This window comes from Megascapheus bottae, chromosome 14, assembly GCF_031878675.1.
Source record: "Megascapheus bottae isolate mThoBot1 chromosome 14, mThoBot2.hap1, whole genome shotgun sequence".
NCBI classification, from domain to species: domain Eukaryota; kingdom Metazoa; phylum Chordata; class Mammalia; order Rodentia; family Geomyidae; genus Megascapheus; species Megascapheus bottae.
Window position 1 is genome coordinate 52,217,025 of NC_143522.1, and position 26,821 is coordinate 52,243,845.

At 47.0% G+C, this 26,821-nt stretch overlaps 2 protein-coding genes across 2 annotated transcripts in view; one reads left to right on the forward strand and one right to left on the reverse strand.

Annotated features, from left to right (window-relative positions):
• Window positions 1-2,538: 2,538 nt before the first annotated feature.
• On the forward strand, window positions 2,539-9,617 carry Oxa1l (OXA1L mitochondrial inner membrane insertase). Its single transcript, XM_090345216.1, has 10 exons — window positions 2,539-2,692; window positions 3,072-3,233; window positions 4,376-4,604; window positions 7,411-7,554; window positions 7,761-7,846; window positions 8,364-8,528; window positions 8,693-8,797; window positions 8,882-9,044; window positions 9,114-9,194; window positions 9,273-9,617. Exons 1-10 carry the CDS (start codon window positions 2,630-2,632, stop codon window positions 9,395-9,397), a joined length of 1,323 nt encoding a protein of 440 aa, XP_090201342.1. The 5' UTR covers window positions 2,539-2,629; the 3' UTR covers window positions 9,398-9,617.
• Window positions 9,618-11,486: 1,869 nt separating this feature from the next.
• Window positions 11,487-26,821, reverse strand: part of Slc7a7 (solute carrier family 7 member 7) — a 42,085-nt gene continuing 26,750 nt past the window's right edge. Inside the window, exons 3-10 of the mRNA XM_090345217.1 lie at window positions 22,080-22,205; window positions 20,706-20,850; window positions 16,071-16,194; window positions 15,723-15,826; window positions 15,353-15,449; window positions 13,529-13,678; window positions 12,191-12,374; window positions 11,487-11,977 (exon numbers count right to left, since the gene is read on the reverse strand). Coding sequence (XP_090201343.1) covers window positions 11,874-11,977; window positions 12,191-12,374; window positions 13,529-13,678; window positions 15,353-15,449; window positions 15,723-15,826; window positions 16,071-16,194; window positions 20,706-20,850; window positions 22,080-22,205 — 1,034 coding nt within the window. The 3' untranslated portion in view covers window positions 11,487-11,873. The remainder of the gene's footprint in view (window positions 11,978-12,190; window positions 12,375-13,528; window positions 13,679-15,352; window positions 15,450-15,722; window positions 15,827-16,070; window positions 16,195-20,705; window positions 20,851-22,079; window positions 22,206-26,821) is intronic.

Here is a 26,821-nt window from a genome sequence, read left to right on the forward strand (position 1 = left end):
AACTCCACTTCCATCTTTTCCGTGGTTAATTGTTAATAAGAATCTCACAGACTATCCTGGCTGGGCTTCACGCTTCGATCCCCAGATCTCAGTTTTGTTAGTAGCTAGGCATAAGCCATTGCACTCAACTAAAACTACAATTTTGTTATTTCTTTGTAAGTTTGCAACCTGAACAAGGTTAAATGGAAGCAATCTTTTTTGTTCCATATACAGTTACCTAGAAGGGATCCAATAGCCTGAAGAATCCATCTCCAAAATGGCCAACTTCACATGACTGGTGATTCGATGCTAACTGTTGGCTGTATATTCAACTAAGGCTATTAGTCCAGATCTCAGTGATCTCTCCCTCCCGATCCCTCTCCCGATCCCTCTCCTTTCTCCCTGTCTGCTTAGGATGGACTTTTCACATCATGTAAATCTGAGAAGTAAAATTCTAACATAACAGCTACTTTCCCCACTCCCCCCGCCCCCAACCCCAAAACTGAAGCTACAGGGCCTTCTTACAGTCTAGGCCCCAAACTTAGCACAGCATCACTTCCAACACCTTAAAGCAAATCACAAAAGGCTAAGCATGGTGTTTATACATGTGGCAGAATTGTGAATCTAAGACCAGAATTGCTAAGGTGACCCTTCGTTACACAGAGATCCTGAGTGAAATAATCAAAACTGACAAATAAGTCAAATCACAGGGCTGGTGTAGGTTCCAGATGAGGGAATTACCAGCAGTACAAATACTGAGAGTCATGTTTCTTTGAGACCACCGAAGTAAGTTTATATAGGATTTACAATCCCCCACAAACTATCCTCCAGACATATACATGTATATGGTTTTTTGCCAGTCCTGGGTCAGAACTAAGGGCCTGGGCACTGACCTTGAGCTTTTTCAAGGCTAGTACTCTACCACTTGAGCCACAGCACCACTTCCAGCTTTTTCTCTATATGTGGTACTGAGGAATTGAACTCAGGGCTTCATGCATGCTAGGCAAGCACTCTACCACTAGGCCAAACTCCCGGCCCCCAGCCCTTATGTTTCTTAAGATATTATCAACTTCATGACATAGGATGCCTATAGAGAGCCAGATGCCTGTGGTTCACACACGTGTAATCCTAGCTACTCAGGAAGCTGAGATCTGAGGATCACGGTTCAAAGCCAGCCTGGACATGAAAGTCTGTGAGGTTCTTATCTCAAATTAACCACCAGGAAACTGGAAGTGGTACTGTGGCTCCAAATGGTAGAGCACTATCTTTTGAGCTGAAGAGCTCAAGGACAGCACCAAGGCCCAGAGTTCAAGCCCTTATAACAACAAAAAGAAGCTTCCTTCTGTTCATCTGGGAGGAAAATTGTAGGAACTGCCCTCCTTTCATTTCTCCACAGCTATCCCCAAGTTTCACTGGATCTATCTAATCTAATCATGGAGGAGGGGGGACAAGCACACACCAGACACAACTAAGGTATTTGAAGTCTATTGTACTCTACAAATCAGAAGACAATCAAGGCTTTAGAAAATGGATGTAAACAGGTGTTTTTCTTTGTTGTTTTTTTCTGTCTGATTTATCTATCTTTGGGAGGGCCTGGTGGGGGGGGGATAGAAATGGTGGGACAGAGCTGGGAATGTGACTTAGTGGTAGTGTTTAGCATGCATGAAGCCCTGGGTTCAATTCTTCAGTACCAAGTAAACAGAAAAAAAAGGCAGAAGTGGCTCTGTGGCTCAAGTGCTAGCCTTGAGCAAAAGAAAATCAGGGACAGTGCCCAGGCCCTGAGTTCAAGCCCTAGGACTGGCAAAAAGAAAACAAAGGTGGGGGGGGAGGGAATGGCCTCGTGGTAGAGTGCTTGCCTAGCATGCAAGGAGCCCTGGGTTCAATTCCTCAAAACACATACACAGAAGAAGCTGGAAATGGCGCTGTGGCTCAAGTGGTAGAGCTCCAGCCTTGAGGAAAGCCCGAGGGCAGTGCTCAGGCCCTGAGGTCAAGACCCAGGACTGGCAAAAAATAAAAAAGGAAAGCAAGAGAGAGGGAAAGAAAAAGAGAAACGGTGGGATGATAACGAGCCAACAACAGCGACAGACAGCGGGCTTCCTGTGGAAAGTGAGCTCCACCACTCGTAGGTGGGGCGGGGGGGGGGGGGCGCTGGGAGGGAGGGCGGGAGGGAGGGCGGCGCTGGGAGGGAGGGCGGCACGTCCAGACCTGCCAACGGCCGCCCCCTGTCCGTCACCTCCATCACAGCGACCGTTAGAAATCGGGGGGAAGAAGACCCTGCCGCTGGCACTGACCTCTTTTTTAATTGTATTGAGAAGGTGAAGTACGGGGAGGCTCCATTTACATAAGGTACTGAGTGCATTGCTCCGCGGACAGTGCCACCTCTTCCCTCACTTTCTTCCACTCCCCCCACACACAAAACAGTTCTAAAGTTCATTTCCAGCGCGCTGACAGCGACGCCCACCCAAGCGGAGTCACGTGGCTCCCCACGGCGCCCCCGCCCCGACGGACGCCTGCCGCGTCAGCCCGGAGCTCTCAAACATGGCCGCCGCGGCTCCAGGGCCGCCGGCCCGCAGGCCCCCAGGCCGGCGTCCAGCCGCGGGGCTCCGCTTCTGAGTGCGCACGCGCGGGGGCGGGGCCACTTCCGGGCAACATGGCGATGGGCTGGCTGTGTGGACGCCGGGAGCTCCTGCGCCTGCTGCGGCCCCCGCAGAGGGTAAGCGGACGCCGGGGTCGAGCGCGGGGTACCGCCCTGGTCCCGTAACCCGAGCTGGGGGGTCAGGAGCAGACGGTGACTGCCCACGGGGGCCTGCGCGTCATGACCTCGTGTGGCCTGAGCACGCCGGCCCCCCCATACATCCCGGGTGGGCGGCCGCTGTCCCCGGCCGTCTCTGGCGTCTTGCCGTGGCGCTCGTGTCCGTCCACCTAGGCCTGGGAGCCAGGCAGTGCGGCTGCGGGGACTCCCCCGAGGCTGCGCCCGGTTCCAGCTCCACCTGCGCTGAGAGTCGGGGCCTCCGAGGGCGGCGGGCCGAGCCCGTCCTCCTCGCGCCGCCTCCGGCGAAGGACCGACCTCCCCTGTGCTTCTTCCCCGCCAGCCCCGCCGCGTCGCGTGGGCCTCTCTGTGGCCCCAGAAAGCACTGACAGCCCAGCTCCTGGCCCCTGCTGGCCCGGGCTGCGGGCGGCCGCCCTACGCCCTCCTCTCGGCCTTCAGCCCCCGCTGCTTCAGTACTTCTGCCGTCTCCTTGGCGGAAGCCCAGGTGAGAAGGGCTTTTTGGTTGCTGCAGCTTGATCGTTCTCCTTTGGTTGTGTTTTGAGGACAGGTGCATGTGTGTAGCACAGCTTATTTCAACTGTGCACAACGCTACAAAAATATTTATATATTGGAATCCTAACTGTGCAGGCGGCTGAGAGCCAGTCAATCAGTGTCCATAGGCAGGCCCAACAACAAGCTTCTGAGATTCCACCTTCAAAATAACCAGCAAAAAAAGCAGGCTGGGGATGGGGGTAGTGGGAGTCATGTACTCAGTACCTGATGAATGTAACAGTAACCCCTCTGTATATCACCCTGGCAATAAAATAAAACTTAAAAAAAAATTATAACAGAAAAGCACCACTATGCATTTGTAAAAACAAAGTGTGCTCTCAGCCAAATGTATTTGCAAAGCAGTTTTTGAAGATAAATTTCTTAAACCTAAAAAAAAAAAAAAAAAAAAAAAAAAAAGCAGAGCAGGCTGCAGGCTGGCGGTGTGGTTCAAGTGGTAGAATGGCCTTGGAGGAAGCAAGCTGAATGAATGATTGCAAGGGCCTAAGTTCTAACCCTGTGTGTGGGAGAAGGAGGGAGAGGGAGACTGAATTTATTTAAAGAAAACTTGTGACCTGGGAGTCACTTAGTAGTAGGGCATAGCCTAGAATATGTAAGGCTGTGGATTCCATTCCCAGCATCAAAATAAGCATGTTAAGTTTATTAATTTCAGTATGTGGCAGTGACATTTACACAGCTGACTGCAGGAAACACCACTGTGAGAATGCTGGGAGTCAACCTGGGGGTGCAAGAAATATCACCCAAGCTAGGCTCCTATGGCTCTGTGCCTGTAATCTTCCCTGCTCAGGAGACAGATCCGAGGATTACAGTTCAGAGGTGACCTAGGCAAGAATGTCTATGAGATTCTTATCTTGTTAACCACCAAAAGTCCAGAAGTGTAGCTCAAGTGGCAACTTTTTCACTCCAGCCTTGAGTGAAAAGCTAAGGGACAGAGCCCAGGCCCTAAGTTCACGCTCTAAGACCAGCACACAGAATGTTTTTAAAAAGGAAGAAAAATGGAACCCAGTGCTGATTATCCCAGAGGCCTCACTGAGTGTCCCACTGACTGAATATGACATATGACTTCCTTTTACACAGATCCAGACTCCTGCTGCTTCTGCTGCTCCTGCTGTTCCTGCTGTTCCCTCACCCACCACAATACCTGATGTGGCTCCTGGAGAGACTGCAGATGCAGTCCAAGCTACTGTAGAACAAAGCTTCGCTGAACTGGGGCTTGGGTCATACACCCCAGTGGGACTGATCCAGAGCTTCCTAGAATTTATGCATGTTGAAGTGGGCCTGCCTTGGTGGGGGGCCATTGCTACATGTAAGGAGAATATATCCTGGCTAAGAGTAGAGAAATATAGACTTGGAAATAAGGACACTGCCAGGCATAGTGGCATAGGCGGATGAGCACAAGTTCAAGACATAATAATAGAACTCTATCAAAAACAAAATACAGGGGCCGGGGGTTTGCCCTAGTGGTAGAGTGCTTGCCTAGCATGCACGAAGACCCGGGTTCAATTCCTCAGTACCACATACATAGGAAAAAGTTGGAAGTGGTGCTGAGGCTCAAGTGGTAGAGCCGTCCAAGGACATTGCTCAGGCCCTGAGCTCAAGCCCAGGACTGGCAAAAAAAAAAAAAAAATGCGGCCAGGTGCTGGTGACCCATACCTGTAATTCTGGCTGTATAGGAGGCTTAGATAGGAGGGTCAAGGCTTGAGGCCAGCCCTGGTAGGAAAGTCCATGGCACACTTATCACCAGTTAGTTCCCAGAAGCCAGAATTGGAGTTATGGTCAAGTGGTAGCATGCTAGCCTTGAGAAAACAAAAAAGCTCAGGAACGGCTAGCACCCAGGCCCTGAGGTGAAAAAAAAGGAAGTAGTAAGGTTAAACCTAAAAGTTGACAGCCTGGGCACTGTCCCTGAGCTTTTGTGCTCAAACTAGTACTCTACCACTTGAGCTACAGCTCCATTTGTGACTTTTTGTGGTTAGTTGGAGATAAAGAATCTCTGAAACTTTTCCTACCTGGGCTGGCTTTGAACCTTGATCCTCAGATCTTATCCTCCTGAGTAGCTAGGATTACAGGCATGAGCTACCAGGACCCATCTTAATGAGCCGTATTAATGAAGAATCTGCTCCGGTCTACTTCAGGCACTTCAATTGGAAGCCATTTACCTTGGTTTTTTTTCTTTTTCTTTTTTAAATTTTCTTTTAACTTTTTCTTGGTTGTAGGGGTGGAACTCAGGGCCTAGGTGGCTGTTTCTGACCCTGTTTGTACTCAAGGCTAGGGCTCTACCACTTGAACCATGGCACCACTTCTGGTTTTTGAGTTGTTAATTGGAAATAAGAATCTCAGGCAGGCTTAGACTTTGGTCTTCAGGTCTCAGCCTCCTGAGTAGGATTATAAGCATGAACCACTGGCACCCAGATTCTTGTTCAAATGATGCCTTCAATTGTTTTTCCTACATCTTGTTTTAGTTATCTCTTCTCTGTTATGTCATTTTGTTTTGTTCTTGAAAGTCTTACTATATGACCCAAGCTGGCCTCAAATGCACAGGACTCCTGCCTCAGTGTCCTATGTGTTGCACTGACAGCCATGGGCCACCATGCCTGGCACAGCTTCTTTACTGCCACACTCAGATTATTTGGGAAATTTTGTCTTTCCTTTACATCTGCTTTCCATTTCTTTCCCCTTCCTTTCATAGCTTTTACTTAAACAAGTATTTTGTCTCCAGTGACCTACCTCTTTCGATTATTATTTGGCCTGCTCAGCAGTCTAGATTTCTAAAAAGTCACCTTATTCATAACTTCCAGTGACACCCATCGCTAGTCCATTTTTCCCCTGTAATACTTGACCTTTCTGCATTAGACACTAGAACTTGAAAAATCTATCCCTTGGCTTTTGTGAAAATTTGTCTTCATTTCCTGTCTGTTCCTTCCTCTCCATTACATGATACCCTATCTACTTCTTCAGTGCTGGACTTCTGGGTTCTATCCTTAGTTCCCTGGGTTCTTCTCAGCACAGACCCACTTATTTGTCTACAGATACCATAAACTGATTAATTGTGGGAATAACCAGTAAATATGACATATAAGGAAAGGAACAGAAGAAAAGCTTAAAACAGTAAGCCATCAGATTCCTTCCTACACCTATCAGTGACTTTCAGACATTCTAGGAACTCCCAAGTTTTGCTAAGTTTCCTCTGAGCTTTGTGAAGCCTTTAGCATACAAAGTCCTACCAGCAGGCTTTTCCTTTCCCAGGCAGCTTTATTTGTCTGTAGTGTGTGTTGTGTATGTATGTTGGTCTCGGAGTGTGGACTCAGCCTGGGCACTGTCTGAATTTCTGTGTCCACTCCAGTCACAGCTCTCCTTCTGGCTTTTTTGGTAGTCAATTGGAGATGAGATTTCTACAGACTTTTGTGCCTAGGCTTTAAGCCATGATCCTAAGATCACAGCCTTCTGAGTAGCTAAGATGACAAGTATCAGCTCCCCATACCACCTTACAGGTTTTTTGGGGGGGAGGAGGAGGGCAGACCCGTTCTGGGTCTTGAGCTCAGGACCTGGGCACTGTCCTTGGGCTTTCTCAAGGCTAGCACTCTACCACTTGAGCCATAGCACCATTTCTGGATTTCTCTATATATGTGGTACCGAGGAATCAAACCCGGGGCATCAAACTAGGCCAAACTCCTGGCACCATCTTACACTTATTTTTTTTTTTGTGTGTGTGTGTGTGTGTGTGTGTGTGTGTGTGTGTGTGTGTGTGTGTGTGTGTGTGTATTGTGTCTGAAGTTTCCCTTTAGGGATTGAAAAGAAGTTTCTATTAATAGTAAGAGGAAAAAAATTTTTTTGAGACCAGCACATAGAATAAGAACATCTCTCACGTTTTTGTTGAGAAAATAAAGGATCCTTGCTCTGCTTAGAGAAGTTAACGCTAAGCTCTTGTGGTGCCAAAGTAGAGAACTGGGCCTTAACGGAACAGTGTTTCTCCTGTGTGCTTGCCTCCGAGCCCTTAAGCATGAATCGAATGTGGGAAGAGCTAAGGTAGCACTATTTCAATGAAGACCAAAACCACCTCCCACCTAACTGCAAAGCTGCTTTTGTTTCACTCCATTCTTCCTTTGTGTTTTCAGGTACAGTCCTTGCCCGATGCCTGGTTTTTCCCCTCATCGTGAAGGGCCAGCGAGAGGCAGCCAAGATCCACAACCACTTGCCAGAGATCCAAAAGTTTTCCACTCGAGTCAGAGAGGCCAAGTTGGCAGGCGACGACACTGAGTGTGAGTCAGTTGCAGGGTGAGCGTGGGTGAGGACCACACACTTGCACTTCTCTTGGCATTCTGCTGGAGGAAGAGAATAGCCAAGCAGGAGTTGCAACACTGAGACAAGTTCATTGAGGGACTGGTCACGGAAGGTTAGAGGCATCACGAGCCAGGTGACCAGAATGTTCTGCAGTAACTGCAGTTACTTTTCCCTCACTTCCCAGATTACAAGGCTTCCATGGAGATGACACTTTACCAAAAAAAACATGATATTAAACTCTTCAGACCTCTCATTCTACCTCTGACTCAGGTGAGTGAAGACATTTTTGTTTTAATTGTATTTCTTTTTCTGTGCTGGCACTGATGCTTACTCTCAGGGCCTAGGCACTCTCCCGTAGGGTTTTAGTTCAAGGCTAGTGCTCTACAACTTAAGCTTTTTTGCTAGTTAATTGGAGATAAGATCTCATGGACTTCCAGCCTAGCCGGCCTGGAACCCAAATATCATCTTCAGATCTTAGCAATGGGCTAATGAAAGCCTGCCCCAGCCAAGTGCTGGTAGCTCAGGCCCAAAATCTTAGGAGGGTGAGGACTGGAGATCAGACTTCGAAGCCCAACCAAGAAAAAGTCTGTAAGATTCTCATCTCCAACAAATAGCCCCCACCAAAAGCCAGAATGGAGCTGTGCCTCACGTGGTAAAGCACTAGCCTTGAACCTGGGACAGTACACAGGACCCTGAATTCAATCCTCAGGACCAGCACAAAAAAATAAAAAAACCTCCTATGCTAAAGAATGCTGACACTAACATTGTTTATCCTGTGTAATAATAGGCCCCAATCTTCATCTCCTTCTTCATTGCCTTGAGAGAAATGGCAAACCTCCCTGTTCCCAGCCTGCAGACAGGTGGCCTCTTCTGGTTCCAGGATCTCACGATATCTGATCCCACCTACGTATTACCACTAGTAGTCACGGCTACAATGTGGGCTGTCCTTGAGGTGAGCCTAGCCTGCTTGCACAGTGAATGGGGAGTGGGAACTACGGGACAGTATAGTCTTCCTTCACTCCCTGGAGAAAGTTGCTAGGCAAAAGATGAGAGCCAGACCCAGGAAAACTGACATTCAACTCACTATTTTCCTTTGCCCTTTCCCCTTTTTGACAGCTAGGTGCTGAGACGGGTATGCAAAGTTCTGATATCCGGTGGATGAGAAATATTGTCAGAGCAATGCCCCTGGCAGTCTTGCCCATCACCATCCACTTTCCCTCGGTTGGTAACAGTCCTTCCACCTCGTCACCTGGCCAGCTGACTCAAGATGCAGCTTCTAAGTACTTTCTCTGCATTCTCATACAGGCAGTGTTCGTGTACTGGCTGTCCTCGAATGTGTTCTCCCTGGCCCAGGTATCCTGCCTCCGGATTCCAGCAGTACGCACTGTTCTTAAAATCCCCCAGCGTGTTGTGCATAGCCCTGACAAACTACTCCCACAGGAAGGCTTCATAAAGAGCTTCAAGAAAGGTAAGGTTAAGAATGGGGGAAGTGGCATAAGAGTGAAGCAGGGACTCATAGTCTAACCTCTTCACCCAGGCTGGAAGAATGCACAAACTGCACACCAACTCAAAGAACGGCAACAACGAATACAGAATCACTTGGATCTAGCAGCCAGGGGTAAATATCCTGTCCAGTTAACTTGTTTTTTGTTTCTTCTTTTCCTTTATTCATTGAGATTTATTGTTTTCCTCTCAGGTCCTTTAAGGCAGACCTTCACCCACAACCCTCTGCTACAGGCTGAAAAGAGTGCTAACACCTCCTGCAGCAAAAACAGCAAGAAACCAAAGTCAACACCACCTTGGCGTGACACGCTTGGCTGACTTATGCTCCCTACTTGGTGGGGCAGGAACTCTTGTCCTCCAAAGACTCATCCTCAAAGCAGATTTGACTCTGCCCTGGCCTCAGTCGTGCAAACTGTGGGACATGGAGATGTCCTTTTTAAAAATGGATTTCACTACTGTCTCTTAGGCCTGTGTGTTGGAGACACTGAGGAGCTGAGTGATCTTCCCGTCCAGAGACTTAGTAAACCTATGTACTACATGCTGCTCCGCGTGTTTATTATCTGCGATTCAGAACAGTGGACAGGCTGAGTCATGATTTCTTTTGGTGATCTGTGCTCAGGAAATGTGTGTGTGTGTGTGTGTGTTTGTGCATTTGTATGTGAGCGTACGTGGGAGCACCTGCCAGTCTGCCAGTCCTGGGGCTTGAATTCAGGCCCTGGGTGCTGCCCCTGAGCTTTTCCATTCCGGGCTAGTGTACCACCACTGGAGTCATAGCACCATTTCTAGCCTTTGTATTGGTCATGGGGCTTCAATTCACTCACTGTCCCTGTGCTCTTTACGGTACTACTTGCAATTTTCTGGTGGTTAATTGAGTCTCCCAAGGCCCGGTGCCAGTGGCTCACACCTGTAATCCTAGCTACTCAGGAGGCTGAGATCTAAGGATCATGGTTCAAAGCCAGCCTGGGCACAAAGTCCATGAGATTCTTACCTCCAATTAACCACTAGAAAACCAGAAGTGGTACTGTGGCTCAAGTGGTAGAATGCTAACCTTGAGCTGAAGAGCTCAGGGACAGGGCCCACAGAGTTCAAGCCACACAACCAACAACAACAGCAATAAAAAAAAGTCTCAAACTTTCCTGTCCCAGCTCGCTTCAGACCATGATCCTCATGTCTCAGCCTCCAGAGTAGCTAGAATTCCAACTCTTGGCTTATTTCCAGCTTCTTGATGGTTAGTTGAAGAGTGAAGAGACTCATGGACTTTGTCTAGGCTAGCTTGAGGTATGATCCTCAGATCTCAGCCTCCTGAGTAGCTTGGATGACAGGCATGAGCCACTGGCACCTCTTAGCATACAACCTTCATACTTTAATGTTTTAGCCTGGCATTAAGTGCTTATACTAGTACTCAAGTGTGGTATACTCATATTTTCATTGTAATCATGGAATAACTGGTAAGAAAGACTATAATTATCACCACTTTTATTTATTCTCATGGGGCTAAGGTTCACACACACACACACTCTTAAGGTCTCTGCCACCAATCTCCATCCCCCAACCCAATAATTTTTTTTTTTTAAGAGCTTTAACTCAGGCTTGGATGCTGCCCCTGAGTTTTTTGTTCAAGACTAGCTATCACCTCACCAACTTGAACCACAGTTCCACTTCTGACTTTTTGATGATTAATTGGAGATAAGAGTCTCAAGAACTTTCCTACCTGTGCTGACATCAAACTGATCCTCACATCTCAGCTAGAATTACAGATGTGAGCCACCAGTGCCCAGCTCAATAACCACATTTATTGACCCAAGATGATGTGTCTAAAATTTCCTTCAAGAACTGGATTTGCCCAGATTTTCAGTGTTGGAGACAAAGAATTAGCAGTGGACCAGGAGTTAGCCTGGTGGCAGAGTGTATGCCGAGTATACACGAATCCCTGAATCTGATTCCTTGGTACTACGTACACAGAAAAAGCCAAGAGTGGTGCTATGGCTCAAGTAGTAGGGCACTAGCCTTAGAAAGCTCAGTGACGGGGCCGGGAGTTTGGCCTAGTGCTTGCCTAGCATGCATGAAGACCCGGGTTCGATTCCTCGGTACCACATACATAGATAAAAGCCAGAAGTGGTGCTGAGGCTCAAGTGGTAGAGCTCTAGCCTTGAGAAAGTCCAAGGACAGTGCTCAGGCCCTGAGCTCAAGCCCAGGACTGGCAAAAAAAAAAAAAAAAAAAGAAAGAAAGCTCAGTGACATGCCCAGGCCCTGTTCAAGCCCAGGACTGGCCAAAAAAAAAAAGGTAATAGTTGAACACAGTATGTATGTGTCCTCTGTCTATAATGATGGCGCTTTTCAGCAGCTGGCCTGAGAATCAAAGAGGGAGTTGCTTTCTATCTGTTTTCTAATCCATCCAGTAAGCCACTTATACCACAGGAACATAACCCTTTTATTGTCCAGAATTTGTGACAGTTCCACGTCTCTAAAGGAGATGAGTTTCGAGCAGCGTTGGCCCTTGTAAAGGAAAAGAGTGGGCAGGCCCATCAGAGGTGTTACCGAACCACCACCAAAGCCCGCCTGTGACACGCTCTCCCAGCAGTCTGTTTTATCATCCCTTTACAAAGTCAGGAATGAAAAGTAGAAAAAAAAATAATAAATTACTTTTCTTCTCTAAAAAGCAAGTTCAAAGGTTGAAGCTGCTTAAACCAGACAAGTCTCCAAAGAAGTGAGCTTTCCTTGTTGACTGGCTTGACTCCAGCCAATAGGAGACAAGAAGTCCTGGCTTTCCACATCTCAGGATTCCAGATGGTATTTAATCAGACTTGGGATCTTGTTGCTTGGGCATCTCTCCATCTTCCAAATCCATTTCTGCAGCAACTGACATACACAGGATCTGGAGGTACCTTGTAGTAGATGCTGCGAAGAGAAGTTTGAGTCACAACAGGGAGATGCAATCTGCTAGACCAGCTTAAGTGGTACTGAATGGGACCTGGCCTGAAGGATGTAATTCAGTTAAACCATGGGGTCAACAATAAGGATGGGTAATGACAGAGGTGACTGGGGAGCCTACATTTGTATAAAACAAAAGGCTTTCTGTGTAGCTGAGCTGTTGGGAAGACCAGGGCTTACCCACAATCCTTCGGAGGCTAACAGGTCGATTGTGTTCTGGCACTCTGATGATAAGGAAGTAGAAGGGCAAGCCTGAGAGGGCAATGCCAATGCCGATGAGGGAGTTGATGGTGTCACTGTAAAGGGGAACAGCTACCAGGAAGATGGTGCAGAGGCAGAAGACAATGGGGAAGAAAAGGCTGAGCTAAGGGCACAGAGGAAATAACTGGGAGTTAGCACAGGATTCTCAGCATAATAACCCCACCTCTCACCTCTGGCTTTCTGGTCAGAGATCTGAGGAGCTAGGGGGATGGTTCACTGGTAGACCAGGCCCCCCCCCCCCCAAGTCAACTTAGCACACAACCATCATCTAGTCCCAAAAGGTTTCTGTGGTGCTGGGATCACACACCACCTACCACAGAGCCACAAGCCCAGCACTTGGCTATTATTGTTTGCTTTTGTGCAGGTACTAGGACTTAAACTCAGGGCCTCCCACTCTCCCTTGCCTCTTTTGCTCAAGGCTAGTGCTCTACCACTTCAACTACACCTCCATTTCCAACTTTTTGCTGGTTAATGGAAGACTTTTGAGTATCTAGTATTAAGGCATTCACTTGGTTTGTTGTTGTTGTTTGTTGTTTTTGCTAGTCCTGGGGCTTGAACTCAGGGCCTGAGCACTGTCCTTGGGCAGTCTCAAGGCTAGCATTCTACCACTTGAGCCACAGTACCACAATGGGCTTCTTCTGTGTATGTGGTACCAAGGAATCAAACCCAGGTCTTTGTGCATGCTAGGCAAGCACTCTATCATTAGACCATTAGACTATGATCCTGGATCCCTCATTTTTTCTTTTTTTTGGGTGGGTCATGGGGCTTGAACTTGGCCTGGGTGCTGTCTCTGAGCTCTTCAGCTCGAGGCTACCACCCTACACCTGGGCCTGGGCCTGGGCCTGGGCATTGTCCCTGAGCTCTTCAGCTCAATGCTACTGCCCTACCCTTGAGCCAAGCCCCACTTCCCATTTTCTAGAGGTTAATTGGAGGTAAGAGTCTCAGGTCCTTTTGTGCCCAGGCTGGCTTTGAACCTTGATCCTCAGATCTCAGCCTCTTGAGTAGCTAGGATTAAAGGCCCTCACTTGATTTTTTTGAGAAAAAAATGATGCTATTGCTCAGTCTGGCCTCAAACTCATTCTATAGCTCAGGGTGACCTAAAAATTCATGATCCTCCTGCCTCAACCTCCTCCCCAAGTGCTGGGATTGCAGGCATGGACCACCATGTCTGGGCCAGGCAAAGATTTCTGCATGAACCATTTTGTAAGATGTGTAGCAGCAGCCCTAGCTGTCCCACATGGAATAGCGCTAAGATACCTTGAGCGGGCGAGGTCGATCAGGCTCCTTCCAGCGCAGATAAAGCTGACCCACAATAGAAAGCCCCACAAAGAACCAGTAGCTGAAGCTGTAGTAGTTGATGAGCTGGAAGATGTCTTCCACACACAAGTAGATCAATGCCATGATACCCTGCAAGCACAGGCCCAAGTCAGTTCCATGGGGCATGTGTTACTCAGGGTGATTTTGACTTCTCTTTGTTCCTCACAAGCCCTTGACCAGCCCTCCCTGGTCAGGTCCTGAGTCTCCTTATCTGCCCTCTGTTCCCAACCCTTCTCTCCCTCTATTTGTAATCCTCTCTACTGAATGAATGTCAGTCCATTCTTCAAACCTCTGCTAAATGAAAACCCAAAGCACTCCCTCCAAAGTCTTCAGCAGCTGGGTGTTGGTGGCTAATGATTAATCCTAGCTAAGGAGGCTAAGATCCGAAGATCAGAGTTCAAAGCCAGCCTAGCGGACAAATTCCAGAGACATCTCCAATTCACTAGCAAAAAGCTGAAGGTAGAGGTGTGGTTCAGTGGGGGAGTACCAGCCTTGGGTGTGTGGGGGAGACAGACCCCGAGTTCAAGCCCCAGTACCAAAACCACATGTTTTGTATATCCTCTTCCTAATGACTCCAGCTGAAATTGTGAGCACTTTCTCCAACTTCCTCCTTCCCTCCGCTCTGCTTTCCTACAAGATGTGATGCCGTTCATCTTCTTTAAGGCCCCTATCTTCTCACCCTTACCCTTAACCCCTCCAGGAAGTCTTTCAGGCAGCCTGTGTCCTACAGGAAGTGACCATTTCTTCTCCTTAAGACCCGATTCAGCACTGTCTTAGCAGTTCAGCAATCCACGTCTTCCATGCACTCTACACCGTATCCCTCCTTAGAGAAGTCGTGTTCTGTCAGGTGCACTGCAGCATGCAGCACAGTGCAGTGCCCACAGTGGACCAGCATTCTGTCCACAGTTTTGTTTTGTGCCAGAACTAGGGCTTGAACTCAGGGCTTGGATGCTGTCCCTGGGCTAGTGCTCCACCATTTGGGCAACAGCCCCACTTCTGGCTTTTTTTTGCTGCTTAATTGGAGATGAATCTCATGGACTTTCCTGCCCAGGCTGGCTTCAAACCATGATCCTCAGATCTCAGCCTCCTGAGTAGTTAGGATTAAGGTGTGAGCCACAGCACCCAGTCCCTTTCCCCTCCTCCCCCCTAGGCCTGTCATGGGGCTTGAACTTGGACTGGAACTGTCCCTCAACATTTCTGCTCAAGGCTAGCGCTCTACCACTTTAAGCCACAGCTCCACTTCTGTCTTTTTTGGCGAATAATTGGAGATAAGAGTCTGCTCAGGCTGGCCTCGAATCTCAATCCTCAGCTTCCTGAGGAACTAGGATTATAAGTGTGACCCACTAGCACCCAGCAGCTTAAACTCAGCCATTTCTTTTCTTCTTTTCTTTTCTTTTTTGTCCATTGCAGGGCATGAACTCTGGGCCTAGGCATTGTCCCTGAGCTCTTCAGCTCAAGGCTACAGCCCTACCCCTTGAGCCATAGCACCACTTCCAGTTTTCTAGTGGTTAATTGGACATAAGAGTCTCACAGACTTTTGTGGCTAGGCTGGCTTTGAACCTCAATCCTCAGATCTTAGCCTCCTGAGTAGCTAGGATTACAGGCGTGAGCCACCACGCCCAGCTGTACCCAGCCATTTCTAACAATAGTTTTTCTATCAGAATCCTTCCAGGGGTTTTCAAGAAGGAGAAACAGCCTCATCTACTACTGCTACTAAAGTTTCTCCACAAGCCGGCTTTCTATCTCAGCCTTGAGATCACTCACATTGAAGAGCAGAGAAGGCACAGGCGTGAACCTCTGGACGTGTATCATGCAGATGGCATCAGGAAGATGGCCTTCTCTCGAGCCCACGAAGAAAAGCCTATTTAGTTAAGATGAGAGAAGCTGGGAGGCATGGGATAGCATGGCTGTCTTCCCACAATGCCCTCCCTCCCTGCCACCCCTTCTACATAAGGCCTAGCAGAACATAGAATGGAGTTCTGGATTGAGTACAGTATTCACAACAACCCCACTGGCTGCTCCTGGGAATGATGAGAGAGATTAGGGATAGCACAGGTGACTCAAATCTGGATCCTGTAAATTCTGCCAGCTCCTTCATAATACCCACCCTGCCAACAAAAGATGCCAACCTTACCTAGAAGCAGCCACAATGGAAGCATTGAGGCCACCAAAGCAAGATAATGCAACCGCCAATGGAATTGTCCAATTGAAGACTCCAAAAATCTGGTCTGCAAAAGTCTACAGGAGAGGTACAGAAGTCATTAGCAGAGCCTGAGGGATGAGAAGCATGAACAGATACGTCTTCCAGTTCTCGCTCTTTTGTAGTGGAGGTAACAGAATGAATGGCCTTGCAAATACAGTGTGCTAAGTGTACTCTTTGCAAGGCTATGTGCCCTCTTTCTGGAACTGGAAAGAGCCAGGGTTACTCCTAGAAGCCCACCGTGTGCCCTCAACCTCTTTCTGCTAGTGAAAAATCTTTTACCACAGCAACAGCATCACTGGCCAAGATGTCCTTCATCTCCAGCACCGTGTAGTAGGCCACATTGGTCAAGATGTAGATGATGGTGACCACAGGCATGGAAATGCCAATGGAGAGAGGCAGATTCCTAAGCCAAACAGAACAAAGGAAGCATTAGTCTTGGGGCTGTATCCCTGCCTCTCCCTGCCCCACTGTTCTTTCCAGAGATGGAGATCTGGATGCATTTCCCCAGATCCCTCATCTCTGATGTTGTGGAGAGTACTGGCTGAGCCTCTGAACTCTTAAGAGCTAACTGAAGAGCATGAAGGGGAACAGCCAATCAAAAAAGAGGAAGGAGGGCTGGGAGTTTGGCCTAGTGGTAGAGTGCTTGCCTTGCATGCATGAACAACTGGGTTTGATTCCTCAGTACCACATACATAGGAAAAAGTTGGAAGTGGTGCTGAGGCTCAAGTAGTAGAGCTCTAGCCTTAAGAAAATCCAAGAACAGTGCTCAGGCCCTGAGCCCAAGCCTAGGACTGGCAAAAAAAAAAAAAAAAGAGAAAAGGATACCAGGCACCAGGGCTCACACTTGTCATCCTGACTATTCAGGAGGCTGATATCTGAGGATTGGGGTTTTCAAAGCCTGTCTGGGCAGGTAAGTCTATGAGATTCCTACCCCTGATTAATTGCCAAAAAGCTGGGAGTGGAGCTGTGCTCAAATGGTAGAATGCTAGCCATAAGCAAAAAAAAAGTTCAGGGACAGTGACCAGATCCTGGGTTCAAGTCCCAGGAATGGCAATAAATAAATAAAATAAAATCGGCACCATTTTTTTTTTTTTTTTTAGGAAAGGGCCAAGCACCAGGGACTTAAACCTAGATCCTAGCTACTGAGCTAGCTAAGCTCTGGGGATTGTGGTTTGGAAAGTCCTAGGTTAAGACTTATAAGGATAAGACTCTATTTCTAATTAACTAGCAAAACTTAAAAGTAGGGCGGGGGGGGGGGGCAAGTGAGAAGAGTACCAGCCTTGAGTAAAAATGCTAAAGGAGAACATCCAGTCCTGGCCCTAGTTCACTCAGTTCCGGAGGGGGGAGACAGATAGGGAAGAGAGGGAAAGGAAAGAGAGGGGAAGAGGGAAGGGGAGGTCACAGCATGAAAACAGCCTGGAAGATTAGATGGGACTAGTTTTGTTTTGGCATCCAAAGATCTCCTGGTATCAGAACTCCTTCTCCAAGATCATCAATCCTGAAAATCTTAACTAGAAATAACAGATATGGGAGGGAAAGAACAATGAAAGGAGTGACACTGATTAAGATGTATTAAACTTGGGCCAGGAGCATGGCCTAGTGGTAGAGTGCTTGCCTTGCACACACAAAGCCGTGAATTCAATTCCTCGGTACCACATCCACAGAAAAGGATCGAAGTGGTGCTATGGCTCAAGTGGTAAAGTGCTAGCCTTGAGAAAGCTCAAAGACAGTGCCCAGGCCCTGTGTTCAAGCCCCAGACTGGCAAAATAAAAGTTAACAATAAAAAGATGTTTTAAACTCATAACTTGATATGCTGAATGGAAGCCCCTTTGTATAACTTTTTTTTCATATATTTTTATTGTAGTTAATAGAGGGTTACATTATATTCACCAGATAGAAGGTGCATTACTTCACATACATTGATACCCTTTCTCATGTCCCCTTTGTACAACTATTTAAAGATATGTGTGTGTGTATATATATATATATATTTTTTTTTTTTTTTGCCAGTCCTGGGCTTGAGCTCAGGGCCTGAGCACTGTCCTTGGATTTTCTCAAGGCTAGAGCTCTACCACTTGAGCCTCAGCACCACTTCTGGGTTTTTCCTATGTATGTGGTACCGAGGAATCGAACCCGAGAATTCATGTATGCTAGGCAAGCACTCTACCACTAGGCCAAACTCCTGGCTCTTAGAGATAATTTTTAAAGAGTTCAAGTCCCACAACCAACAACAACAACACACCCTGGAGAGAGACTGCAAGACAGGCAGAGGGGCCTGGTCCTCTTCTGTCATTCATCTTCTGTCCAGTAGGTGGAAGTACCATCTAGACCTGGACTTGCCTGTACTACCCCAGCTCCCATCACTGGTGCAACAGTCAGGTACATTAAGAATGCTCTTCAGTTCTCAAAGCCAAAGGGAGTTAATTGGAATATAGTTGTTATTCTCTTAAAAATTCTTAGAGGGCTGGAGATGTGGCTTAGTAGTAGAGTGCTTGCCTAGCATGCATGAAGCCCTGGGTTCCACTCCTCAGTATCATATACACAGAAAAAAACCAGAAGTGGTGCTGTGGCTCAGGTGGTAGAGTGCTAGCCTTGAGCACAAAGAAGTTCAGAGATGGACTGGTAAAAGGAAAAACAAATTCTTAGAAATTCCACTCCCTGGAAAATCTTAATTAATTTTCAGAATCATAATATTATAAAGCCAAGAAAGAGCCCGGGAGATCCTATCATTGAGTTTCCTCAATTTCAAGAAAGATAAAAGCATTAGAAAAAAAAAAAGAGCACAATTCCCTCAAGATCATCCAGCAAATCAGTGGAAAGACAGCTCCAGGCACCTTGACCCCAGCCCTGCGTTCTTTTCTTCCTCCCACGGGACAAGGCGAGTCAGGATGACTGATAGGTGATGCACTTGAGTGAATAAAGCAGTGCCAGTCAGTCAGAAGGAATTAGGTGAGCAAAGAAACCTAATGAAAACCTAAGACAGTTCTGAAAGTCTATGACCTCAACTTATTGTCAATTGGCTAGGATGGGTGAAAGACATCAAGAAAAAAAATTCTGTGTGTCTATGCTAAGTAATGAGGCTTGACTCAGGGTCTTATACTCTTGTTTGGCGTTTTTACTCAAGGCTGGCACTCTGCCACTTGAGCCAAACCTCCAGTTTTGACTTTTAGTGGTTAATTGGAGATAACAGTCTCATGAACTTTTCTTCCCAGTCTGGCTTCAAACCACAATCCTCAGATCTCAGCCTCCTGAGTAGCTAGTGCGAGTCATTGGTGCCATGCAGGAAACCATTTTTAATTTTTTAAATTGTTATTATAAAGGTGATGTACACAGGGGGTTACAATTGCAAAAGTCAGGTAAGGAATACATTTCTTCTTTTTTGTTGCTGTTTTGTTTTTGTTTTTTTTTGTCCATGGTGGGACTTGAACTCTGGGCCTGGGTGTTGTCCCTGAGCTCTTCAGCTCAAGGTTACTGCCCTACCCCTTGAGCCACAGCCCCACTTCCAAATTTCTGGTGATTAATTGGAGATAAGAGTCTCATGGACTTTAGTGCTGGGGCTGGCTTTGAACCTCAATCCTCAGATCTCAGCCTTCTGAATAGTTAGGATTACAGGCAAGAGCCATGGCACACGTCATACCTTTCCTCTCTCTCTCTCAGTGGGAAAAAAAATGTTTTAATAGGGTCTCACCAGACTGATAAAAAACACCCAGGGCTCAATTACTCTACCTGCCTCAGTCTCCCAGGAGGCTGGGACTACCAGCATACATCACCTTTGAAGGAAAATCTGTCTTGAAAGTATATGTCAACAGTATGGTTGATGGACTTTTTTGCATGGATAAAAAAAAACAGAATGGGGGGCCGGGAGTTTGGCCTAATGGTAGAATGCTTGCCTAGCATGCATGAAGACCCGGGTTCAATTCCTCAATCCCACATACATAGAAAAAGCCGAAGTGATGCTGAGGCTCAAGCAGTAGAGCTCTAGCCTTGAGAAAGTCCAAACAGTGGTCAGACCCTGAGCTTAAGCCCAGAACTGGCAAAAAAAAAAAAAAAAAAAAAAAAGCTAGAAGTAGAGCTGTGACTCAAATGGTAGCAGGCTAGCCTCGAGCAACAAAGTTGAGGGACAGCACCCAAGTCCTGAATTCAAGCCCCAGAACTGCCCCCCCCAAAAAAAGAAAACCAGAACTAAAAGGCATAGCTCACCTAGTAGAGTGCTAGCTAAGCAAACAAAATGAGCAAATATGAGGTTCTGAATTCAAATCCCAGGACTAAGACACACACACAAAAGGACATTACAAGGCAGGCCCAAGAAAATTCACCTCTCAGCTCAGCTCCTGAGGTACTGGACACATTCATTCTGTGCCTCAGACCCCACTGATGAAAATGATGCGGATATGGCTGGGAGTTTGGCCTAGTGGTTAAAGTACTTGCCTAGCATGCACGAAGACCCAGGTTCGATTCCTTGGTACCACATACATACAAAAAAGCCGGAAGTGGTGCTGAGACTCAAGTGGTAGAGCTCTAGCCTTGAGAAAGTCCAAGGACAGTGCTCAGGCCCTGAGCCCAAGCACAGGACTGGCAAAAAAAAAAAAAAAAAAAAAGAAAAGAAAATGATGCGGATAAAATTACACCGCAATGGGCCAGGAGTTTGGCCTAGTGGTAGAGTGCCTGCCTAGCAGGCACGAAGACCCGGGTTCGATTCCTTGGTACCACATACATAGAAAAAAGCCGGAAGTGGTGCTGAGGCTCAAGTGGTAGAGCTCTAGCCTTGAGAAAGTCCAAGGACAGTGCTCAGGCCCTGAGCTCAAGCCCAGGACTGGCAAAAAAAGAAAATTACACCGCAAGCAGCAGCCTGCTATCCAGCACACAGTAGGAGTTGACTTAATGGCTGTCATTGCAGTGCACTGAGGTACCTACCTCTCAGGGTTTTTGATCTCTTCTGTGACATAGTTGAGGGTGTCCCAGCCAGAGTAGGAAAACAGAGCTGAGTACAACGCCAGGGCAATGTCACCCATTGCAAATGATGAACCCGCAAAGGAGTTCTCAAAGTGAGTGGAGGCTCCTGGAACCCAAGAACAATAAAAGACAGAAGATTAGTGGCGTGCTCCCCAACTCTGAGATGATCCACTAAAGAAGCAGAAGAATGCAGGTAAATGGCTTCAAACACCTCTGACAGGAGAGTACAGTGAAAGGAACACAATACAGGCCAGGAACATACATAAGCCAGAATGGAACGATGGGATCCCAACAGGAAAACCCAACTAGCGTGTGCGTATCAATATTGGAAATTGAACTCAGAGCCCGGACACTGTCCTTTAGCTTTTTTGCTCAAGGCTAGCACTCTACCACTTGAGCCATAGCTCTACCTCCAGGTTTCTGGTGGTTAATTGGAGATAAAAGTGTCACACACTTTTCTGCCTGGGCCACCTGGGATCCACAGAGGTCAGACTCCTGATAGCTAGGATTACAGACCCAAACTCCAGAAGGCTTTCCAACATGACTAACCACCACAGAACAAAAGGGCCAGAGAACAGTATTCTGTCTGCCCTATAGGGTAGAAGAAGGTCAGGAATCAGTACGCCCACCCAGGTCAACAGAGTGGCTGTAAAGCAGGTTTCCTGGCTGGAAACTAGCTAGGAGTGAATACAAGGAGTTCATTTCTTATCTTACCTACTTCCAAGGACAGTAAGGTCAAAGTAATATCACTGACAACAATCTAGACCAGCCAGCTATGGCTAGCAGTCCATTTGCTAAGGCTGCCTTGGTATAAATTTCAGCTTCCCTACACTAGGAACTTAGTCAAGAGACTTGATTCTGTAGCCAATTTCCTGGCTGGTTAAAAAAAGGTGGGGGTGAAGAGGGGAGGATAAAGTCAGGTGTCAGTAGTCCAGGTCCGTAAGCCAAGCTACTCAGAAGGTTGAAATGTGAGGATAGCAGTTTGAAGCCAGCTGGGACAGACAAATCTAAGACTCTTATTTCTAGGAAAAAGCCCAGAAGAAGCAGTGAGACTAAAATGTTAGAGGAGCACTAGCCTTGAGTGCAAAAAGCCTAGCAATTGTATAAGACCCTGAGTTCATGCCCCAGTACCAGCACACACACACACACACACACACACACACACACACACACACACACACACACACACGGAATAATAACAACAACAATAACAATAATAGAGTTTACTAAATAAGGATCGTGGGAGACCTAGATGAAATAAGACATGAAGTCTATATGCATGTGGTCCACAAAAAAAAAATAAATAAACAAAGCTTAACAAATGTTATTTCTTACCCTGGCCAAGTCTAACAATGCCTGCAATGATAACAGCGATGAGCGCCACTACTTTAGCGTATGTGAAAACATCTTGCACCATGGTTCCCCACTTGACATAGGCACAGTTAACGAAGGTTAAGAGACCTAGAAGAAAAAGAACATCAGTTGATGTCTGACACTTCCCACCCAGAGGGCCTCAGATACCGCCTCCCCCCGCCCCGCCATTTTTCCGGGATCAGTAACCAACACAGACCCCTCAGTTTAAATCAGCTTATGTATTAGATCATGGTTGGAGGCCAGCCTGGGCAGGAAAGTTCATGAGACTTATCCCCAGTGAACCACCAAAAAAAGCTGGAAGTAGAGCTGTAGCTCGAGTGGTGGAGTGCAAAAAAAAAAAAAAACATAAAATAGCTTAGAAGCAGTGCCCTCAGTTCCTGAGTTCAAGCCCCAGAACTAGCACAATAAAAATTAAAATAAATACAAATAAGTCTCTTCTTCCACATCTGGGCATGAGGACCCAGAGTTCTGGACTCCATGATATTCCTATTAACCTTGAGGAGTCCTTTTGTGATTTATCCAGTGTCTGGGCCAGCAGGTTAGGGCAAAAAGCCAAGGACTAGGATAGAGGCCAGACTTCCTGCCCACGGCCTGCCAACTCAAATGCTTGTTTTGAGCCTGCAAAAATTCTTACAGCTAAGCGCAGTTCTTGTAGAATGAAAACAAGGTGTTTCTCCTGTTTGAACAATGCAGAGTTAAGAGCCATAAACATTCCTCAAGTCCTTGTACTCTGGAGTAAAATGCATGGCTCATCCTCACATCCAAGATGCGCTTGCCAAGTGGTAATGTGTATATGAGCACACACGCTTGTCTATTAAAAGACCAGCTTTCATCAGAATCTCAAGAGAAGGGGCCAGGAGCGTAGCCTAGTGGTAGAGTGCTTACCTACCATGCACAAAACCCTGGGTTCAATTTTTCAATTCCACATACTCAGAAAAAGCCAGAAGTGGTGCTGTGGCTCAAGTGGCAGAGCACTAGCCTTGAGCAAAAAGTGTCCAAGGACAAGGACAGTGCCCAGCCCTGAGTTCAAGCCCAAGACTGGCAAAAAAAAAAAAAAAAAGCCAGGCACAGTGACTCATGCCTAAAAGCCTGTAATCCTAGCTACTTGGGAGGCTGAGATCTAAGGATTGAGGTTCAAAGCCAGCTCAGGCACAAAAGGACTGAGACTCTTATCTCCAATTAACCTCTAGAAAAGGAGAAGTGAGGCTTGGCTCAAGGGTAAGTCAGTAACCTTGAGCTCTTCAGCTAAGGGACAGCGCCCAGGCCCAGAGTCAGACCCCATGACCAACAACAACAACAAAAGATGGAAGCACCATCCAGGGTGCTTACCTGGGCCATGCATAATGGCACCAACTTGGAATTGCAAATCAAAGCCAAGCAGAGCAAAATATTAACAAGGCACCTCTTACCCCCTTCTCAACAAAAATGGCAGGTGAGGTGATCCATGCTTGTAATCCTAGCTATGACAAAGATGATTATGGCCTCAGGGTCTCAGGGCAAAAGCAAGAGACCCTATCTGAAAAATAACCAAAGTTAAATAGAACTGGAAGTATGGCTCAAGTGTTAGCATGTCTACATAGAATGAACTAAACTTAAACCCTGGCAAATAAATAATTCAATAATAGATAAACAAGTGTCTTGACCATTAAGCAATTCATCTCAAGCATTGTCCTTAGCCTCAGCCAAGGAGAAGGGGTGTGCCCCTACTGGGCTTGCCTGGTTCAGGCCACCAACACTCCAAAACAACCTCTCCCTGTGTATTTTCCTAGTACTGCAGGGCCTTGGCATTCCTAGACTTCCAGTGTTGGGTACCCTGGCCTCATCCAGTCTCACCCAAGTCTACTTCATTGTGAAAAGCAGGAAAAACTGGCCTCTGGGAACAGCCCATCTACCTCTCCTCCATGCCCATTCTACTCCCGCCTACATGCTTTGCAGCTGTTTCTGACAGAGGCACTCCAGTACTATTCAAACACCTGCCATTCTGCCTAATAAACATGACAATAAACAACCAAACCAACCAAACCTTATCACAAGGCTTGGCAAAAATGCACCCACAGCTCCAGTCTGCCCAGGTGCTAAGTTAATAATTAAAGACACACAATGTACAGTCTCCACAGGAATCCTGCAACATGGCCAAAGGGCCTGGATTGTATCTTGCCCTCCACAAATCTGTCAGATCTTGTGATATGCAAGCCAGTTTTCCTATTCAAACATCAGGCACAACCAACCCTGCTGTGTACATCCACTGGATCCCCTCCTATGCATTCCAGCTTAGCCTGTGGTAACTGTGTCCCAGTACTCAACTGGAATAGACAGAAAAGGGACTAATGCTAGTTCACAATCAAGAATCTGAGCCAACTGGGCACTGGTGGCTCAAGTCTGTAATACTAGTTACTCAGGAGGCTGAATTCTGAGGATGATGTTCAAAGCCAACCCCGGCACGAAAGGCTAGGAGACTTTTATCTCCAATTAAGCAATGAACTAGCCAGAAGTGGAGCTGTGGCTCAAGTGATAAGAGTGCTAGCCTAGAGCAAAAAAGCTCAGGAATAATGCCCAGGTCCTGAATTCAAGCCCCAGACTGGAGAGACAAGATGGACGGACGGACGGACGGACGGACAGACAGACAGGGAGGGACACACGGACACACACACACACACACACACACACACACACACACACACACACACACAGAGTTTGAACCAGACACCGGATTATAGGCTCACTTCTATAATCCTAGCTATTCACGAGGCTGAGATCTAAGGATCACAATTCCAAGCCAACCAGAGCAGGAAAGTCAGCAAGACTCATCTCCAATTAACCAGCAAAAACTGGAAGTAGAGGTATGACACAAGTAACAGAGAGCCAGCCTTAGGTGAAAAAGTTAAGGAATAATACTAGGCCCTAAATTCAAGCCCCAGTACACACACACACAATCTGAAGTGATAAGCCATTGCATTCTCTTCTTAACTCTGTCCAAAGAATTTGGACAGAGAAAAGTAGGCACAACCAGGGGCTGGGAATTTGGCCTAGTGGTAGAGGGCTTGCTTAGCATGCACAAAGATCCAGGTTTGATTCCTTAGTACCACATACACAGAAAAAGCTGGAAGTGGTAGAGCTTAAGAAAAGCCCAAGGACAGTGCTCAGGCCCTGAGTTCAAGCCCCAGGACTGGCAAAAACAAAACAAAAAAATTAATTAAAAATAAAATAAATTAAAAAAAAGAAAAGTAGGGGGCCGGGAGTTTGGCCTAGTGGTAGAGTGCTTTGCCTAGCATGCACGAAGACCTGGGTTCAGTTCCACGGTACCACATACATAGAAAAAAGCCGGAAGTGGTGCTGAGGCTCAAGTGGTAGAGCTCTAGCCTTGAGAAAGTCCAAGGACAGTGCTCAGGCCCTGAGCTCAAGCCCCAGGTCTGGCAAAAAACAAAAAAACAAAACAAAAAAGAAAAGTAGGCACAACCAATTTATTATCCTTTAGTTCTATTTTTTTCTTTGGTGCCAGTATTTTGGGCTTAAATTTAGGGCATGGATGTTGTCTCCAGACTAGCACCCCCCACTTGAGCCACAGCTCCACTTCTAGTTTTTGATGATTAGAGCTAAGTCTCAAACTTTCCTATTCAAGGTAGCTTTGAACCTCAATCCTCAGATCTCAGTCTCCTCAGTAGCTATGATTATAAGGAACCTTTTCTGTTTTAATCCCTCCTGCTTCTCTACTTCCATACCTACCCACAGCATCCCCTCTCCCAACCTCTAGGGCTCCCCAATCCCCCACACCCACCAACCCTACCCTGATCTGCTCTTGGTACTGAGTACAGGAGCACAGTGTGAATGTAACAGGAAATCCTACAGAAGGAAGCCAGGGAGGGGAGGGGACTTCCGGCAAAGAGCTACCCCTCATGTTCCCCAGAGCCCAGCTTCCTCCAGAGCCTGCTGGCCATGGAACCAGGAAATAAGCCGCAGTGCTGACCAAGCCGCTTGTCCTCATGCCAGCCAACGCAGCTGACCAGGCACCAGTCAGCCAAGTGCACAGTTGTTCAAGTGAGCCCCATCTCCTACCTCAAAATGGGAGGTAACCTCAGGCCCAGGCCCAGCTCCATTCCTGCTCTCACCCCAGAAGGAAAAAGAGGGATGAAGATGAAGACATCTTAAGACTTAAAAAGATGGGGCCAGGAGTGTGGCCAAGTGGTAGAGAGCTTGCCTAGTATGTATGAAGCCCTGGGTTTAATTCCTCAGAAAAGGCCAGAAGTGGTGCTGTGCCTCAAGCGATAAGAGTGCTAGCCTTAAGAAAGCGCAAGGACAGTGACCAGGCTGTGAGTTCAATCCCTAGGACCAGCCAAAAAAAAAAAAAAAGATTTAAACAGATGCTCCTGAATTGGATCTCAAACCAGACCCAGCACATGGGTGCTACTCTCAGAAACAGCCAGATGGGTTCGAGCCAGAAAGAAACAATGCTAGCAGGCCTTCTCTAGACTGGTGCCCAGGTTTAGTGATACTCAAACTAAACCACTTCTGTAAAGAACATAACATATACAATGCTCCCGAAACTGGTAGTTTTAAATATGTAACACTGTAACACACAAAATTTAAAGAAAATACAGCTGCTATTTCATCTGCCTCAAATTCCCAGGATCTATAAAACCACAATACTGTATTAGACAACTTATCTCCCCCTCCCCCCCCCGCCCCTTTTTCTTTTCTTCTTTTGG

What these genes read in the sequence shown, in the direction of transcription:
- Oxa1l (XM_090345216.1), top strand. Translation starts at nt 2,630, where the DNA reads ATGGCGATGGGCTGGCTGTGTGGACGCCGGGAGCTCCTGCGCCTGCTG. An exon ending in GTGGGGGGCCATTGCTACAT is followed by an intron (nt 4,605 to 7,410) that starts GTAAGGAGAATA and finishes TTGTGTTTTCAG; the next exon opens with GTACAGTCCTTGCCCGATGC. An exon ending in CTTGGATCTAGCAGCCAGGG is followed by an intron (nt 9,195 to 9,272) that starts GTAAATATCCTG and finishes TTTTCCTCTCAG; the next exon opens with GTCCTTTAAGGCAGACCTTC.